Source organism: Heterostelium album (assembly GCF_000004825.1).
Source record: "Heterostelium album PN500 unplaced genomic scaffold PPL_contig9, whole genome shotgun sequence".
NCBI lineage: Eukaryota > Evosea > Eumycetozoa > Acytosteliales > Acytosteliaceae > Heterostelium > Heterostelium album.
The window spans coordinates 608,900-625,220 of NW_008805086.1; the positions used below are offsets into that span (position 1 = coordinate 608,900).

The following is a 16,321-nucleotide window of genomic DNA, read 5'->3' on the forward strand; positions in this document are numbered from 1 at the left end:
ACGAACTAATAAATATAATTTACAATAAATATTTTACAATACAATAATTTAAATAATACAAGTTAAAATATATATTTTATACCAATAAAAATCAATCAAAAGAAATCGAGTGATCAAAAATTAATTAAGACACCATGATGATTTTTTTTTAAGATTTTTTGCTAAAAACAACAACCTAATAAGGTGATAGAACACGCCAAAAATATTTCATCATCATGTTCACATTTGCGTCATTGTATAAAAATAATCTTTTTTCTGGTGAGTCAGAGAAGATATAAGATATATGTAACAAGCGTATCGAATAATAAGATTAAATTTATTTTCTGAAGGCAGGGTAGGAAACATAGATGTTGGCAATTGCAGAGATTAAAATAGTTCCAAAGGTCTATAGAAATAAGTGAGATTGTGATTCGAGAAACAATACAAAGTTAGTTTATTAGTTTTAAATAGAAATATGATACATACAGTAAAAGTACCGATTGGTCTTCCAGCACCAAGGAAATTGGATTTGGTAATTCCGGTTGTGTGTAATAATCTGCTCAAAGTGAATACACTAAGTAGAACCTTGAGCTTGAGCTTATCGACACCTTGGAGCTCCAAGAGTGCAGCTAGGATCAATTGAATTGGTACGTATTCAATAAAGTTGGCATGTGCTCTGACTGCAGACATAAGTTTGTTGAACTTTTTGAAATCGACAGTGGTTCCTTCCTTTTTGTGGGCAACCTCTCTGAGAAGCTCCAATGAACCGTCTCCAATCAACACACGACTGCCAAATCTAACCTTGACGACATTCAAGTTAAGTGCGGTATATACAACACCAAGAATACCTGCAAAAGTAGCTGTAACTGGAATACTGATAGTTGACATTTCTTAGAGTATAAATAAACTTATTTTAAATTTCTAGAAAAAATTGATTAATTGATTGATTGTTAAAGAACTAGATTGTTAATTTAATATAAAGCTGTTTGTGAAGGTGTTGTTTGGAATAAGTATGGGCTGATCATTATGATAAAAAAAAAATGTAAAAAAAAAACAATTTAATTTAATTTTTAATTTGGTTTTATTAAAAGTATCTTGAGACCCACCCACTGACGTGGTTCCATGATTTAATCAAACTAAAAACAGTTGTTAAACACAATATTTATTGTTTAGAACATATTAGGGGATATGCAATACAAATATTTGCTAAAGAAGAAATAACAAGTGTTCCAATAGTACTAAATAGTTTATAAAAAAATAGAAAAGTAAAATATTGTTGATATTAATAAATATATAGTAGTGTGATGACTTAAATAGATATAATAGGTATTTACCTTAAAGTACCGATTGGTCTTCCAATTCCTTTTGCATCGGATTTCATTATTCCCAGTGGATGAGCAATTCTACCGATTGTGAAGACACAGAGTAATAGTTTGAGTTTAAACTTGTCGACACCTTGGATTTCAAGAATGGCAGCCAATATCAATTGAATTGGTACGTATTCAATAAAGTTGGAGTGAGCTCTGATTGCTGCTAGAAGCTTTGCGTATTTTCTTGTGTCAATAGATGACCCTTCTTTCTTGTTGGCGATCTCCTTTAGCAGTTCGTTTGTACCGTCACCAATTAGAATGCGATATTGAATTCTATATTTTATGACATAAATAAGTAGAGCAGTATATACAAGACCAAGAATTCCTGCAAAGGTTGCTGTAACAGGTAGATTTATAAAAGTAGACTATTTTTTTTAATTACTATTATAAAATAACTAAAAAAATAGAATAATATATAAGTTTTATAGAAATAAATAAAAATAAAACAAGTGTACAAATAATATGTTTTGTTTTAAAAGTTAATTATAAGTTAATGGTTAATTTAAAATATCATATTAATAGTTGGTTTGTTCAAATATTCGTAAAGATTGATATCACTAATGATCATCTTCATTAAAGTATTCAGTATTATTAAATTTTAATTAATTAATGTAAATATGTGTTTGTGTTTATCTATTTTATTCCAAATATATCTTGTGTGATGTTTTTAATTAAGATTTGATTTAAAAAAATATGTGTTTTTTTAAAAGTGTTCTGATTTTTTTTTTTGTTCCACCCTTATATTTTGACATTCTGACGGATAGAATCTTCTTTGTAAAAGTATTCACACAAATATATTATTTTTTTAGTTAATGATTCTGTCAGTTGTTGTTAGATAGTTAGTGGGGTTTTTGTATTTATATTTATCTTTATTTATATATCTTATTTATATATCTGTTGTATTTATTGTATTAGTAGTAATATTAAAGTTTTAAAACGTTGTTGTTCAAAGTAAGAAGAAAAGTAGATAAAAACATTTCGAAAAAGGAAAAAAGATGAAAATAACCATTATTGTTTTGTTGGTGTTGATCGGTGTTGTGCTGGCACAATCGAATGATCTGTTTGTTAATTTTCAACCGAGAACCGATTCCGGTTGTCAGGGTGACGTAGCCGGTGTCGGCTATGCTACGTCGATCAACGAGTGTCTCGAGCTGCCCAGTGAGTCGTACTACTTTATTGTGACGGCGTTGCGTGCCGGCTGGAAGATCTACGACGACTCGACCAAGTGCTCCGGTAACTGGACGGACGACTCCTACAAGAACGGCACCTGCATCGAGAATCTACAGTTCATTCAGGCGGTAGATCCAACTCCCTATGCCACCATGTTCATCTCGCAGGCACCGATCACACAGATCGACAACGCCGCCATCATGGCAATGTATTCCGACGCCAGCTGCGAGTTGGACGCACTCGTTGCCTATTCCTACGCAACCAACGGTACCGAAGTGACATCGGACGACTCCACCTCAGTCGCCATCATATGCCAGGGTGATCAGCCAACTTCCGTTGCCTGCGAGAAAGGATGCAGTGGAACCGATTGCTGCAAAACCTACGACCTTTCTACCAGTTGTAAAAAGAGTGACAAATATTACATTAAAACAACATGTTATTCACTTTGAGTCAAAAATAGATTAAAAATAAAAAAAGTCAATATGTAAATTTAAAAAAAAAAAAAAAAAGCAATACCCCACAACCACCACGTGTTGATCATGACCATATGTTTTGATTGATCAATAATTACTTTTATTATTATTTTATTATCACTATATAATATATAAATAAAATATTAAAAGATAATTACTTTTATTATTTTCTTATCATTATTTATAAATAAAATATTAAAAGATGCAAGTTAATGAATTTGGATTCAGTGAATCTATAAATATAGATGATGGAAATAATAGTAATGCGAATACTTCATTTCTAAAGAGTACAGCAAAATTACCACATCCTATAGCAACACTATTTCATATTTTGTTTAAAGTTCTCAGTATAATGTCGTATCTATTTCCATACTTGTTTGGCAATGGTTTCATTATTAGTTTTATATTGTGTACACTACTATTAAGTTTTGATTTTTGGGCAGTAAAGAATGTTACAGGTAGATTGCTCGTAGGATTGCGTTGGTGGAATGAAGTAAGAGAGGATGGCACCAATGAATGGTATTTCGAACAAGCACCATCTGTAATATATCAATACAAACAATTACAATTTAGAATGAATGCTTCCACTTACTTACTTTGTTTATATATTTTTAGGAAGTAAAGTACAACTCTACGGAATCAATGATATTTTGGTTATCACTTTATTTTACACCTGTATTATGGCTTTTGTTTTTCCTATCCAGTTTAATCTCTTTGAATTTCAATTGGTTGATAAGTATGTCTTTGTTTTAATATTTCGATTCATTTATTTTTAATTAACAAACAACAACAACAACAACAACTATAGTTACGATTATTGCAATGTCATTAGGTTTAACTAATCTCTATGGATATATAAAATGTGCAAGAGGAAATAACAGTCCGACAGCTAGCTCACTTGCAACATCATACATTGGACAAGCAATTCTATCACGTGCCAATTCTTATATTTAAATATATAAGTTTTAGTTATATAAACATTTAGAAAAAGAAAAAGAATAACAAACAAACAAACAACATTCAAGAGCACAACCAAAAATAATAATAATAATAATATCGCGAACAAATAGCTAACAACAAAAAACAAAAATAACCTAGTTAATGCAATGCAATAATATCAATGTTAATAATAGAAAGGAGGAGGGATGATGATCAAGTAGTTTACGAATAGTAATGTTAAATATTAAAGATGAAACTTGATTCCGAGTGTAAATTAAATTATAGAGTAATGTAAATATACATCATAAAAAGAGATCTCTAAATGAGATTCAAGTCATTCATCAGTTCTCCAACCAAATGTAAAAGCTACCCACTCTGCCATTATTCATATACACTCATCATTGTCAAACATTGTCAATCAAACATCATCATCATCATCATCAACTCTTTACATTCATCCTTTACACTTTTTCACAACTTTCGAAAACTAAACAATTGAATTAGATAATTCAGATTGTGGATAAGACATAGATTACAATAAAATACAGATTTAGGAGCTTCTTTATTATTTGTTTTTCATCAAAAAAGAAAGAAAGCATGAATGAATGAAAGCGATATAGTTAGATAGATACCTTCAATTCATTTCATTATTATATTTTATGATCATTTTTGTTTTTAATTCTACTTTTTTGTGTTAAATGAAGAGTTTAAATGCAAAAGAAATAGGGAAACTGTAACCCACATTGCACATCACTCAAGTGCATCATCATCATTATCATTATCAGTCGGTAGACAGATCTTGTACAAGAAAGGAAATATACAAACCAAAGAAAATAGTACAACAAGAAGTGTTTAATAGTTTTGGTTTGTTGTTGTTGTTGTTGTTATTGTTGTTGTTGTTTTATTTTAATTTTATTAAAGTCGAAGAATTCAATCATGGGTAATAGTATGATTATCATTAGGATTTTATAATAGATCCATCCTGAAAATCATAATGATTGTTAACAACATTTATTGACAACATCATGTTGTATTATAAAACGAAACAAATCAAATACATCATCTCATCTACTTAATGTTAATCACCATTCATTCTTATAAGCAAGAGAACAACAACAACAACAACACACATTTTAATATATTGTTTATGACAATTAAGCAAGATCATGTCGTTTAGAAACTATAGAGTTGGGAATAGGTGAGTGGTGTTGTTAACAGAAGAGACGAGATCTAGTCTGTGGTGTTTGTTTGTTGTTTGGTTTTTTAATTAAAAATTAAATTAAAATGGTTGTGGGTTGTGGGTTGTTTAAGTGATAAGTGTGTTGTCACATAGATTTATATTAATATGATTTAATAAAACACCATCAACAACCACTACTTATTTGTGTATTATAATTTTAAATTTGGTTATGGTTAGTCCATGACCTACCACTCACCATCAGTGATACTCCACTTTAAATGATCAATTAAAACTGATCAAAAAAAACAACCAACAAGTTCAAAAACATTCACACATTTCACTCACACACACACACATCAGAAAGAAACACAATCAACACTAAATAAAAATAAACAAAACAAATAAACAGAACAAGAACAAGAACATAAGAAACAAAAACTAAAAAAACTTATCTTTAAATTTGATAAATCGGTGTTACTCAATTCTACAAAATGCAGATTCACCAAGTGTAGTAATTTTCTTTTGATTGATTGATTTGTGTCAAAACGGGGTTACCATTTTGGTACTCTCGTATTGTCAGTGTGGGGACGGTAAATGTCAAACCAAATCTCTAGACATGCCAAGCGTTAAATAAGATACCATTTTCACAGATTAAATTGTCAAAACACACAGTAAGAATTAAACAACACGATAACAACCACTATCACTTCAACCACAACCACAACCATTCATTCATCAATCTACCCCAAGTGTAATTTCTACTTTTACTATTAAAACTAAAATCAAACCAATCGATCACCATATATATATAGAACAGAATTGAATGAATTCAACTTTTCCATTTCACATTAGAAAAAATAAAAATATACATATATCTATCTCTATTCTCTAATAATCAACAACAAGCAATAGGCAAGCAATCGATAGTAATAGCTGATTGTTATTATACTACTTTGTTTGGTGTTTATTTTAAATTATAATTTTATTACTTTTATTCAAAAAGATATTTATTTCACTCAATCTTTTTTTTTTCTTTGACACCTAACTGACTTTGATTCTACATTGTTTCTGTTGTTAGGAAGACGTACGGACGGTCCAGACAAACAGACAAACCTACCCCACAAAAGAAAATCAAGAAAAAGAGTATTTGTTGATCAACATTTAAAGTAAGTTTTATTTGGAAACATAGATATATCAGAGTGTTGTTGTTGTTGTTTGAAATGGATTGTGTTCCAAGCCAAGCGAACAGTAAATCAACAAATCAATCACCCACACTGCCAGACTAATAAATCATAAAACACCCATTTTTGATATCATCCAACATCCGCCATTGATCGATTAATAATGACAATAAATCATCAACAGGCAGATAAGGAAGAAGCAGAAGTGCTACTGAATGTGTCGAGAATTGTTGTTTGCTTGTGAATTCACATATATAAATTGTAGTCACGTCACCGTAAGAACAGGCGAACAACAACAACAACAAACAACCAATTATAAAAATAATTAAAGGTATTGGAGTAGAGGATTTAATAATAATATTAATATAGTAGGAGTAGCAGTCGATGTAGTATTTGAATTTGTTGATTGATTTCATGTTTTCATAAAATCCACTACAACTAAAGTTGTTGATCAAATTTATTTATTTATTGATAAAAAACCATCATCATCATCATTATCATCAATCAATCATTAATTTTAATTTTAATTAAACTGGTTTTAGTAAAAACACTAATAGGAAATTAAAATCATTTCTACTACTATTTCCAACTGACTTTACTTATACTCTAAGTTTATTATTTTATTTAAATTTTGATACACCATCTTCAACATCATCTCATTATAATTGTCAACACAACATTAACAATAACCAAATTGGTAGTTTTTGGTAAAATTTAGTATCATAAAAAAACTAATAATTTTTGTTTTGTAATCCAGAATACAAACTAAAAAAATCATTATATAATAAAATATTATATCTGAAGATAACAATATAAAAATAATATCCACCCAACCAAATAATTTTTAAAATATTTCATCATCAAAATTGTAATGTCTATTATTGATTTAATAAATTTATTTTAAAATAATATTAATATCATTTATTATCTTAATCCAGTCCAATCATTACTTTCCTATCTAAATCAATTGATCAAGGCAATAAAAACTAGGATTTATACTTTTTTTTTTTTTTCCATTTTTATATTTATATTTTATTATTATTATTATTTTTATATTTATAAATATATATAAATTATTTTATTTTTAAAAAAAACACTAAAAAATGTCAACTGAAAACGATTTAGAAGCTTATCCAAATGGTAAATAAAAATAATTTGTGATTGTAAACAAAACAAACAACAATAAATTAATAAATAAATATAATATCTTTTTGTAATTTGTATTATTAGATCCAGAAATAGATTTAGATAATAATTCTGTTACTTTTAGTGCAAAAGACTATCACCATGCGAGCCTATCACCATCGTTGGCCACTGTTAATAGTGGCGCCACCACCGGTGACAACCAACAACATCACCAAACGCTTCAATTTCAACATCCATATCAACCTACCAATAGCAACAATAGTAGGTCAATAAATTCTACGACAATAGCTGACAACAACGAATCATTACATTCATGTCTTCAGAATTCCAATATTTCATCTTCCAACCAAACACCGTACGCCGAATTCTCGACAAAAGCATCGACCGATGAATTTGTACATATGACAGGTAATCCACCTTCAATGTTGGCGCTTTTTGGTCGAATTTTTATGTCCTGGTTGTTTGGTCTCGTTAATATGATTATTCTTATGCTTTTTAATCCACAGTTTCCAATGCATTTCATTTGGGGTGTGCTATCCGTCGGTTGTCTGATGACTGCCATTTTCGCCGTAACATGGGCGTCGCTTCTCTTGAAGTTCCGTATCACTTTTCTCATTATATTTACATCGGCCATCTATTGGTTGGGTACACCAATTACATGGCATATCCTCTATGCAAGCAATCAGTATCCTCCACCCATTGGAGTATTTACTTGTATCTTCCCATTCGAAGGTGTAATGCTTGTGCTTCTTTGTTTCCTGCTGCCACGTGTCGTCAGAAATCAAACCGACAACCGAAAGAAAATTGTCGCAGCATACTCATCGCTGATTGCACCGTATCTAAGTTTCGTAAGTGGATTGGTTTATTTCAGACTCTTCCAGTACTCAACAACCAATGTCGGTAGAATTTTGCTGCCACCAGCTTACACCGTCGTAATGAAGTGTATTCAATTGGGTCTGGATATTATTTGTGTGCGTTGTGCTCACTCTGCTTCGAATTTACTGATTATCATTGGTAGAGTCATCGCTTCATACTACTCATTTGCTGTGCTCAGTTATGTACGTAATCCAGTTGCCATTGTTTCCATTGTTTTCTCAAAGCTAGGATTGCATTTGTTCATGTCGATTTTCATGGTGTTCCCAAAGGTGGAACAAAAAATTACTGCATGGCTGCCAAGAGGATTGCTCGGTTGGAAGAGCAAATTTGAAAAGGGTGTGATGGAAGACCATGAGAATGACGGTGCCACCCAAGTTGTCATTAGAAATGAATTTGACAAGATGATGTTTGAAAGCGATGCCCAGTACTGTAGATTGCATTCCGATGCAACCAATCTTTGGTTCTCAATGTTCTCTGATCTTTTGGCGATCGTTATGATTTCCACGCTGTACACCATGGGTCGTTTCGGTCCAACCAATTATCACTATAATTTGATGTTCCCATTTGGTCCGTTGGGAGACGATACCTCCTCAAAGAATTTCAACACATTCCTCAGTTACCTCGGTATCTGTTTTGGTTGTTTGTGCGTAGCTTATTTCGGAATTTGGGTAGTTCTCCATCTAATCATAAAGAAATTAGAGATGAGAAAAGTAATGCATTTGGTCTCTGTCAATTGGTATCCAATCAACCATTTCTATGTTATGTGTATTAACTGTATGATGGCTTATGTAATTGTAGTCGTAGCACTGATGCCTGATCTATTTTATATACCAGGATTGGATTTATGGAGTTAAATTAATTAATAATCTTCAAAATAACTTTATCTGTTTGATTATTAATTATTTTTCTAATATTTAATAATAAAAATAAAAATGTAAATTTTAAAAAGAGAAATTCTAAATAAATATTAAAAATTAATTTATTTAAAGGATTCTCTGTGTTGATATCATGTATCATGTCATCATTCAAATATATCTTTGATTGGACAATCAATAGTTTATTCTTTGATTCATTTTATTAAAAAAAAAAAGAATTTTTAGTGATAAAAGTTAAATTTTATGAGGTTTGTGTCCTTCTTACAAATCTATTATTCGGATCAATAAGAATTTCTTTTTAAAATTTAACTAAGAGTTTTTTTTTTTTAAAACAATTCTCTTGGTTTAACAAATTTGTGTATTTAAAATTGGAATGATTTGAGGAGTGTTTTAAATAAACAAATGTTGTATAATCAAAAAAAACAATTTTGTCATTTAAATATTGGTTAGACAATATTTAATGTTTTATACTACTTTTAATTAAAGATTCAACTCTATTTAAGAATTCGATTTACAAAATAGAGGAGACTACATGTTTCGAAATCAGAAGTCAATAGTACGATCATTGGTTGGTTGAATGTCCAATGCACCAAAGTTAGTACAGGTGATTGATTCCTCATGAAATATTTAGTATTAGTGATATACCAATTTACTAATACTCATTGAATTTAATTATAACTCTAAAGATTTTAAATATATCATTTTCTTTTTAGAAAGATATTAATTAAAGAAAATTTTTTTATTTTAATCTCTAACTATGATTTAATTTATTATTTTAATAAATTGATAAATATTATAAATTTATTTTTTAATTATTTAAATGATCATCAAAATCCACAAAAAATAATAATTATATTTGTATGTAAGATACTACTATTCATTTTTGAACATCTCAAAATTGATTATTCATTTTTAAAAAGTTATATTGTTAAGGGCTATTAACAAATGTTTATTTTTTTAATCAAAATTAAAGTTGAACATACCAATAAATTATAATATATTCGTTATTGGGTTAATTAAACAAATAAAGGGTGATTAAAATCAAAAAAAATAGTGATTTGATAAAAAAAAATCAAATTTGTGTTTTTTTTTTAACAGATTAATTAAACAAATCAATCTTTTTAATAATATCAATCAAATAATAGACCAAGTTACAGCATCTCTTGACTTACTACAAAGTTATTGCAATTTTAGTTATGTAAAATGTTAAATCAGATAACTAACTGTGTTTGACATCATCAATCATTTATTCACAAAATAATGATAATTATCATGCTTAATTCATATCAAAACAAAACAAAACAAAACCAAAACTCAAACACAAACAATAGATGACATGTGTGAATCAATCATCATTTAAAAAGGTTATTCACTTATTTGGTCTTTAAAAAAAAAAAACCACCATCATCATCATAACACACATATTAAATTACTAGTTGAATAGGATTGTTTAATATTTAGAGTTTGATAACTGGTAACAGTGTTGTTGGTTTGCAATTTAGGTTTATAACAGAGTAGTAGTGGTGGTGGTTTAATCAGTCCGGTTTAATTTAAATGTCCAATGTTTTAAATATGTAGAGGTTTACTTACATTGTCTGTTGGTTTGTTTATTGGCGAGGTACGGTAAGATATTATGGATACCTACCTACTAGACAGTTGAACAAAGATATAGGGTAGAGTGTGTACAGTAAGAGAAAAGAAGAGGGGGGAGGGTTAATGATTAGTTTGGTATACCAATCGTTTTATCAATTCATTTGAACATACTGCATTAGCAAGAAATGAATGAATGACCTACTGAATGGAGTACTGCATGCCCATTTAGTATCTAATCATTATTACTGATAACTACTTAGATAACAGTAATTCTATCTCTCGTCAAGCAAAGGTATTTCAATTTTAAAGTTTCAATTTATGTCATTCTATAACAATATTTAAATTTTAATTACCAAAACCCAATCAATTTGTACTCAATTTATTTCTATAGTTTTCCACATTGGAAATATAATAATGTCAGAAAAATCAATGTCATTGGAGGATATCAAAAAAGCTGGTATGTCGTAATATTACTTTTTACATTCATCATAGCTCTTCATTGGTTGATTTATATGTCGTTCATTACCATTTGCTAATTTCGTTTTCTTCATGTTTAGAGTTGTTGATGCAATATATCGGTCGACTGGAAGATGCGGATCCAGCTACCAACGATCTACAGCTGTATTATGATTTGTTGGAACAACAGAAAACACTGTCGTCACTGCCATCTACAACTACAGAGTTAGTTACAGATGTAGAACAAATTATCGTTTCTACAAACACAGATCAGCTGAATATGCTAGTGTCAGAGAACATCGAAGCTACTTATACATCTAGATATCAAATTGACAACAATTCAACAACATCATCATCATCAAATTCATCTTCTCATTCAGAGGAAAAAACTAAAAACAATAACAATCATAACACTGCAACAACTATAAATGTTGTCGAAGACAATACTAATAATAATAATACTGGAACTACTATTCCAGACAAACAATCTTTATTTGATTACAATCTTCCGACTGAGGATGAAGTAAACGAAATTCCAAATGCATCGTCGCTGAGCGCGAGAATATTTTTTTCATGGCTCTTTGGATTGTGTAATATGATTGTGCTCATGTTGTTCAATCCACTCTATCCGATGCATTTTATATGGGGTGTTCTATGTGTTGGTTGCTGCATGACCGCTATCTTTGCTTTGGCATGGTCCAGTTTGCTCCTAAACTTCAAAGTTACTTTTCTTGTTTTCTTTAGTTCTACGGTCTACTGGATGGGAACTCCAATAACCTGGCACATACTCTATGTAAATGGCTATTTTCCACCGACAGCCGGAATATTCACGATCATCTTCCCATTTGAAGTATTAAATCTAGTTTTGTTAACAATGGTTCTTCCAAAGTCAGTTAGAAAACCCAAGGGAGCTACCAAGAGGATTATAGCAGCTTATTGTTCACTCTGGGCACCATATCTAACGTTTGTCACTGGAGTTCTCTATCTTCGTCTGTTCCAATTCTCCAATGAAGTTGGTCGTATTCTCTTGCCACCAGTCTATACCATATTAATGAAAGCCGTTCATTTCAGTCTCGATATTGTATGCATACGTTGCGCTCAGACTGGATCGAATTTATTTATTATCTTGGGTAGAGTTTTGCACTCCTACTACTCGTTTGTAGTTATCAGTTATGTCAAAGACCCAGTCTCATTGACCTCAATTATTTTCTCAAAGATTGGAGTGTATGTACTGACCGGAATAGCCATGAGGTTTCCGATTATCGAAGAAACCTTTGTTAGCTATCTTCCAAAGAATCTGGTGGAGTGGAAACGAAATTTCGAACGTGGAGTGATTTTGGACGATGACGATAAATCCGCTGGAACCTCAACACCTGTCATTAGAAATGAATTCGATAGGATGTATGCAGAATATGACAACCGATACAGTAGACTCCATTCCGATGCTACCAATCTTTGGTTCTCTATGTTTTGTGACTTAATGGGCATTATCTATGTCTATACCATCTTTATTTTTGGTAGATTCGGACCATCGTTCAGACATTATAATCGAATGTTCCCATTTGGAAGTGATATTGATCCATTATCGCTAGGTAAATTTATGATATTCATGAAATATCTTGCCATAGTATTTGCATCTTTATTAGTTGGATTCATTTTGATATGGATCGCTCTAAAATACACAATCAAATTACTGGATCTGAAAAAGGTATTCTTTTTAATTGCTGTTAATTGGTTTCCGATGCGACATTTCTATGTAATGTCATTTAATTTAATGATGGCGTACGCCATGCTCGTGGTATCTCAAATGCCCGATATTCTTTATATCCCTGGATTTAATTTCTGGGGAGAGGGCACTCAGTAATTGAACGTCAGCATCCAATTCGCTATTTTATTTTGAAATATAGTATCCACAAATTAAACTATTTATTATTTATCATTGTCCAACTACGAATTTTTATTTTCAATTTTATTTTCTATCTCCTCTATCTACCAATCTCATTCAAAAAAGTCTGGTTTAATAAAATCAAATCATTCAATGTTGTCACACTACTCTACCTAATACAAACATACTACCAATTTTTGAGTGAATACAAAATTAAACATTTCAAATGATTTCAACCTTTTTGTTTTCCAACAAAAATAGTATCCACTGATCCAACAACTTCCCACATCGTCTCTACCCTCCCTCATGCATTAATATGTTATATATTAACTGTAATTCTCCTCCCTCATTTACCCAAAACACTCCCACCTCCATATTACATATCTGTTTTTTTATTCTGTTTTCAAACATTCCCAAAAAGAATTTATTATTTTTAAATTAATTGCAATAACATTAACTTATTACTGATTATCAGTTTACTTTAATTTGACATTCAACATTTAACAAATACTCAATTTTGTATTACTTTTGGTTCATGATGAATTATGTATATCAAATGAACTACCGGCTAGCTCTATCCAATCATCAGCTTTAATAAATAGTTACCCCATTTTTTCACCCATGAACAACTACCAACCAACACATCTTCTACTATTTGGTTTTTTTTTTTAATTTAAAATTTCAAAATATTAAATTATTACACAACGATAGTTCAGATGGTGATAATTTAAAAAATGACTAGTATATATAATCATTTATATCTGTTTATGTTAGTTAGAAATTTTTTAAAAATTAATGTATCACATATTTCTCTTTTTAAAAGTGAAAAGATATTCATTAATATGTTCTTTCGTACGTGTTAATTTAAATTTGTATATTTCAAGATGACATGGCATGTCATGTGTTTGTCTAATTGATACTAATATTTTGAATCAATAGGTAGTGAATTAAGAGAATCATATATTATTGCAAAACAAATAATTATATATTAATGAGTAACCACTGAACAGTTATCATAGATAATTTGAACTCAACTTGTTGAGAGTATCATATGCGAAGTGTAGATACATAGAAGGATAGAAAAACCAAGTGTTGTTGTAGACAGAGAGCCAATACAATTTATAATTTTATTTCGTTATTTGGTTATGATATTTGTTTATATCTTATTGGTATTTTTATGATTACTTCTAAAAGGTAGTGCATTCTTTTTAAATCTTGATTGATTTGAACAAAAAACAATATAATCAAATCAAAAACCAAATCTAAATAATCAAATCAGTCCAACTCATTTATTTATAAATAATTTAAAAGTTAATTTTAATTATTTTTATTTATTAAATATTTATCCCCTAATTTTTGTTTTTATATATATTTGTATTTCTATACTTTTTTATTTTCTAAATGGAAAATCCAACAGGTATGGAATATTAATTTTAATTAAAAAATATAACCTGAATTAAATAATAATTAATTTTAAATTGCAATTTTTTAAACTTATAATTTTTTCATAGAAAGAAATAGTTTAACTATAGGGTCTTTAAATATAAACGATAAAAATATAAGCCATTCCTCTTTGGAAGAAATAGTATCTATTAAAAGTAATAGTATAAATAATCATTTCATTAAAGAACATAATACTTCTCTTGAAAAGATTTTCATAAACAACAATATCGAACCGAACCTTGATGCCGAGATACATAAACAATTAGATGGCGCCGATGATAGATCCATAAATTCCAATGCTATTGATGACAACATCAGTGTTTCCGGTTTGACTAAAGAAAATGAAAAGAAAAAGAAAGAAATCGTATATAGTGTAGATTATGTCGAAACTAACCCGCCTGCAGTCCATTCAGTCTTAATTCGATGTATAGTATCATGGATTTTTGGTTTGGTAAATATGGTTATTATGATGGTTTTTAATCCAAAGTATCCAATGCATTTCATTTGGGGTGTTCTCGTCGTTGGATGTTTCCAGACTGCATTGTTTGCTGTTTCATGGACTGCCGCCCTTCTACATTTTAGACTTACTTTTTTAATTATTTTTTCCACCGGAGTCTATTGGATTGCCGCACCAATCTGCTGGCATATCTTGTATATAACTGATAACTACCCACCACCCATCGGTGTTTTCACAGCCATTTTCCCCTTTGAGGCAATGGTACTCATTTTTTTGACCCTACTACTTCCGAGACGTATTCGTTCCCAAAAATCCAACAAAAAAAAGATTGCTGCTGCTTACTCTTCTCTTGCAGCTCCATACATGTCATTTGTTTGTGGTCTTGTCTATTACAATCTCTACCGAATGTCTAACAATACTGGACGTTTGCTATTACCACCAGTCTATACCATCATGATGAAAACCATCCAGATTGCACTTGATCTAATATGTGTAAGATGTGCTCATTCTGCATCCAATCTATTTCTTTTCGTCAGTAGAATTATTGCTTCGTACTACTCGTTCGCAGTACTTAGTTTCATTCACAATCCACAAGCACTCATCTCTGTAGTTCTTTCAAAAGTGGGTCTGCATATATTTCTTTCATTGTTCATGGTTTTCCCAAGCATAGAGGCGAGTATAGTAAGTTGGCTACCTCAAAAACTGATAAAGTGGAAGAAAGAGTTTGAAAAAGGCGTACAAGATGCAGACGAAGATATTATCCTTATTAAAAACGAATACGACAGAATGTCAGTGGAGAAAGAACCACACTATGTGCGTCTACACATATCAGCTACCAACCTATCGTTTTCAATGGTTTGTGATCTAATATCTATTGTTATGTTGTACAGTTTCTATACATTTGGTAGATATGGACCAGCTAACTCTCATTACAACGAACTTTTTCCTTTCGAGATCCAAGAGCACTTTAATATATTTTTTATATTCCTTGCTATTTGCTTTGCTACACTTTCATTCGGATACATAGTAATCATGGTCATTCTGAATTATATCATCAAAGAACTTGAACTAAAACGAGTTCTTCATCTTCTATCGGTCAATTGGTATCCAATGAGAAACTTTTATATTATGTGCGTTAATTTTATGATGTCATATGTAATTATTATTATTGCACAAATGCCTGATTTATTCTATATACCAGGATTAGATTGGTTTAAGTAAAAATAAAGATATCTCTATTCATTTTTTCATTAATCTGTGGAGGTAACACAAAAATTACTTTTTTGTCGTCACGATTT

General features: G+C 30.2%; 6 protein-coding genes across 6 annotated transcripts; 4 read left to right on the top strand and 2 right to left on the bottom strand.

Moving 5' to 3' along the window:
* Positions 1 to 316: 316 nt before the first annotated feature.
* Positions 317 to 867, bottom strand: PPL_04409 (MAPEG family protein; the record flags this gene model as incomplete). The annotated part of the gene is made up of 2 exons (XM_020575311.1): positions 317 to 385; positions 466 to 867. The coding sequence occupies 2 exons, from the start codon at positions 865 to 867 to the stop codon at positions 317 to 319; spliced, it is 471 nt and encodes a 156-aa protein (XP_020434831.1).
* A 274-nt stretch (positions 868 to 1,141) lies between these two features.
* Positions 1,142 to 2,101, bottom strand: PPL_04410 (MAPEG family protein; the record flags this gene model as incomplete). The annotated part of the gene is made up of 3 exons (XM_020575312.1): positions 1,142 to 1,217; positions 1,314 to 1,686; positions 2,086 to 2,101. The coding sequence occupies 3 exons, from the start codon at positions 2,099 to 2,101 to the stop codon at positions 1,142 to 1,144; spliced, it is 465 nt and encodes a 154-aa protein (XP_020434832.1).
* A 243-nt stretch (positions 2,102 to 2,344) lies between these two features.
* PPL_04411 (uncharacterized protein) lies at positions 2,345 to 3,946 on the top strand (the record flags this gene model as incomplete). The annotated part of the gene is made up of 4 exons (XM_020575313.1): positions 2,345 to 2,954; positions 3,238 to 3,533; positions 3,608 to 3,728; positions 3,801 to 3,946. The coding sequence occupies 4 exons, from the start codon at positions 2,345 to 2,347 to the stop codon at positions 3,944 to 3,946; spliced, it is 1,173 nt and encodes a 390-aa protein (XP_020434833.1).
* Positions 3,947 to 7,395: 3,449 nt separating this feature from the next.
* PPL_04412 (uncharacterized protein) lies at positions 7,396 to 9,168 on the top strand (the record flags this gene model as incomplete). Its single annotated transcript, XM_020575314.1, has 2 exons — positions 7,396 to 7,432; positions 7,523 to 9,168. 2 exons carry the CDS (start codon positions 7,396 to 7,398, stop codon positions 9,166 to 9,168), a joined length of 1,683 nt encoding a protein of 560 aa, XP_020434834.1.
* A 2,028-nt stretch (positions 9,169 to 11,196) lies between these two features.
* On the top strand, positions 11,197 to 13,159 carry PPL_04413 (uncharacterized protein; the record flags this gene model as incomplete). The annotated part of the gene is made up of 3 exons (XM_020575315.1): positions 11,197 to 11,246; positions 11,275 to 12,830; positions 13,146 to 13,159. The coding sequence occupies 3 exons, from the start codon at positions 11,197 to 11,199 to the stop codon at positions 13,157 to 13,159; spliced, it is 1,620 nt and encodes a 539-aa protein (XP_020434835.1).
* A 698-nt stretch (positions 13,160 to 13,857) lies between these two features.
* PPL_04414 (uncharacterized protein) lies at positions 13,858 to 16,230 on the top strand (the record flags this gene model as incomplete). Its single annotated transcript, XM_020575316.1, has 4 exons — positions 13,858 to 13,864; positions 14,635 to 15,017; positions 15,351 to 16,178; positions 16,225 to 16,230. The coding sequence occupies 4 exons, from the start codon at positions 13,858 to 13,860 to the stop codon at positions 16,228 to 16,230; spliced, it is 1,224 nt and encodes a 407-aa protein (XP_020434836.1).
* Between the last annotated feature and the right edge of the window lie 91 nt (positions 16,231 to 16,321).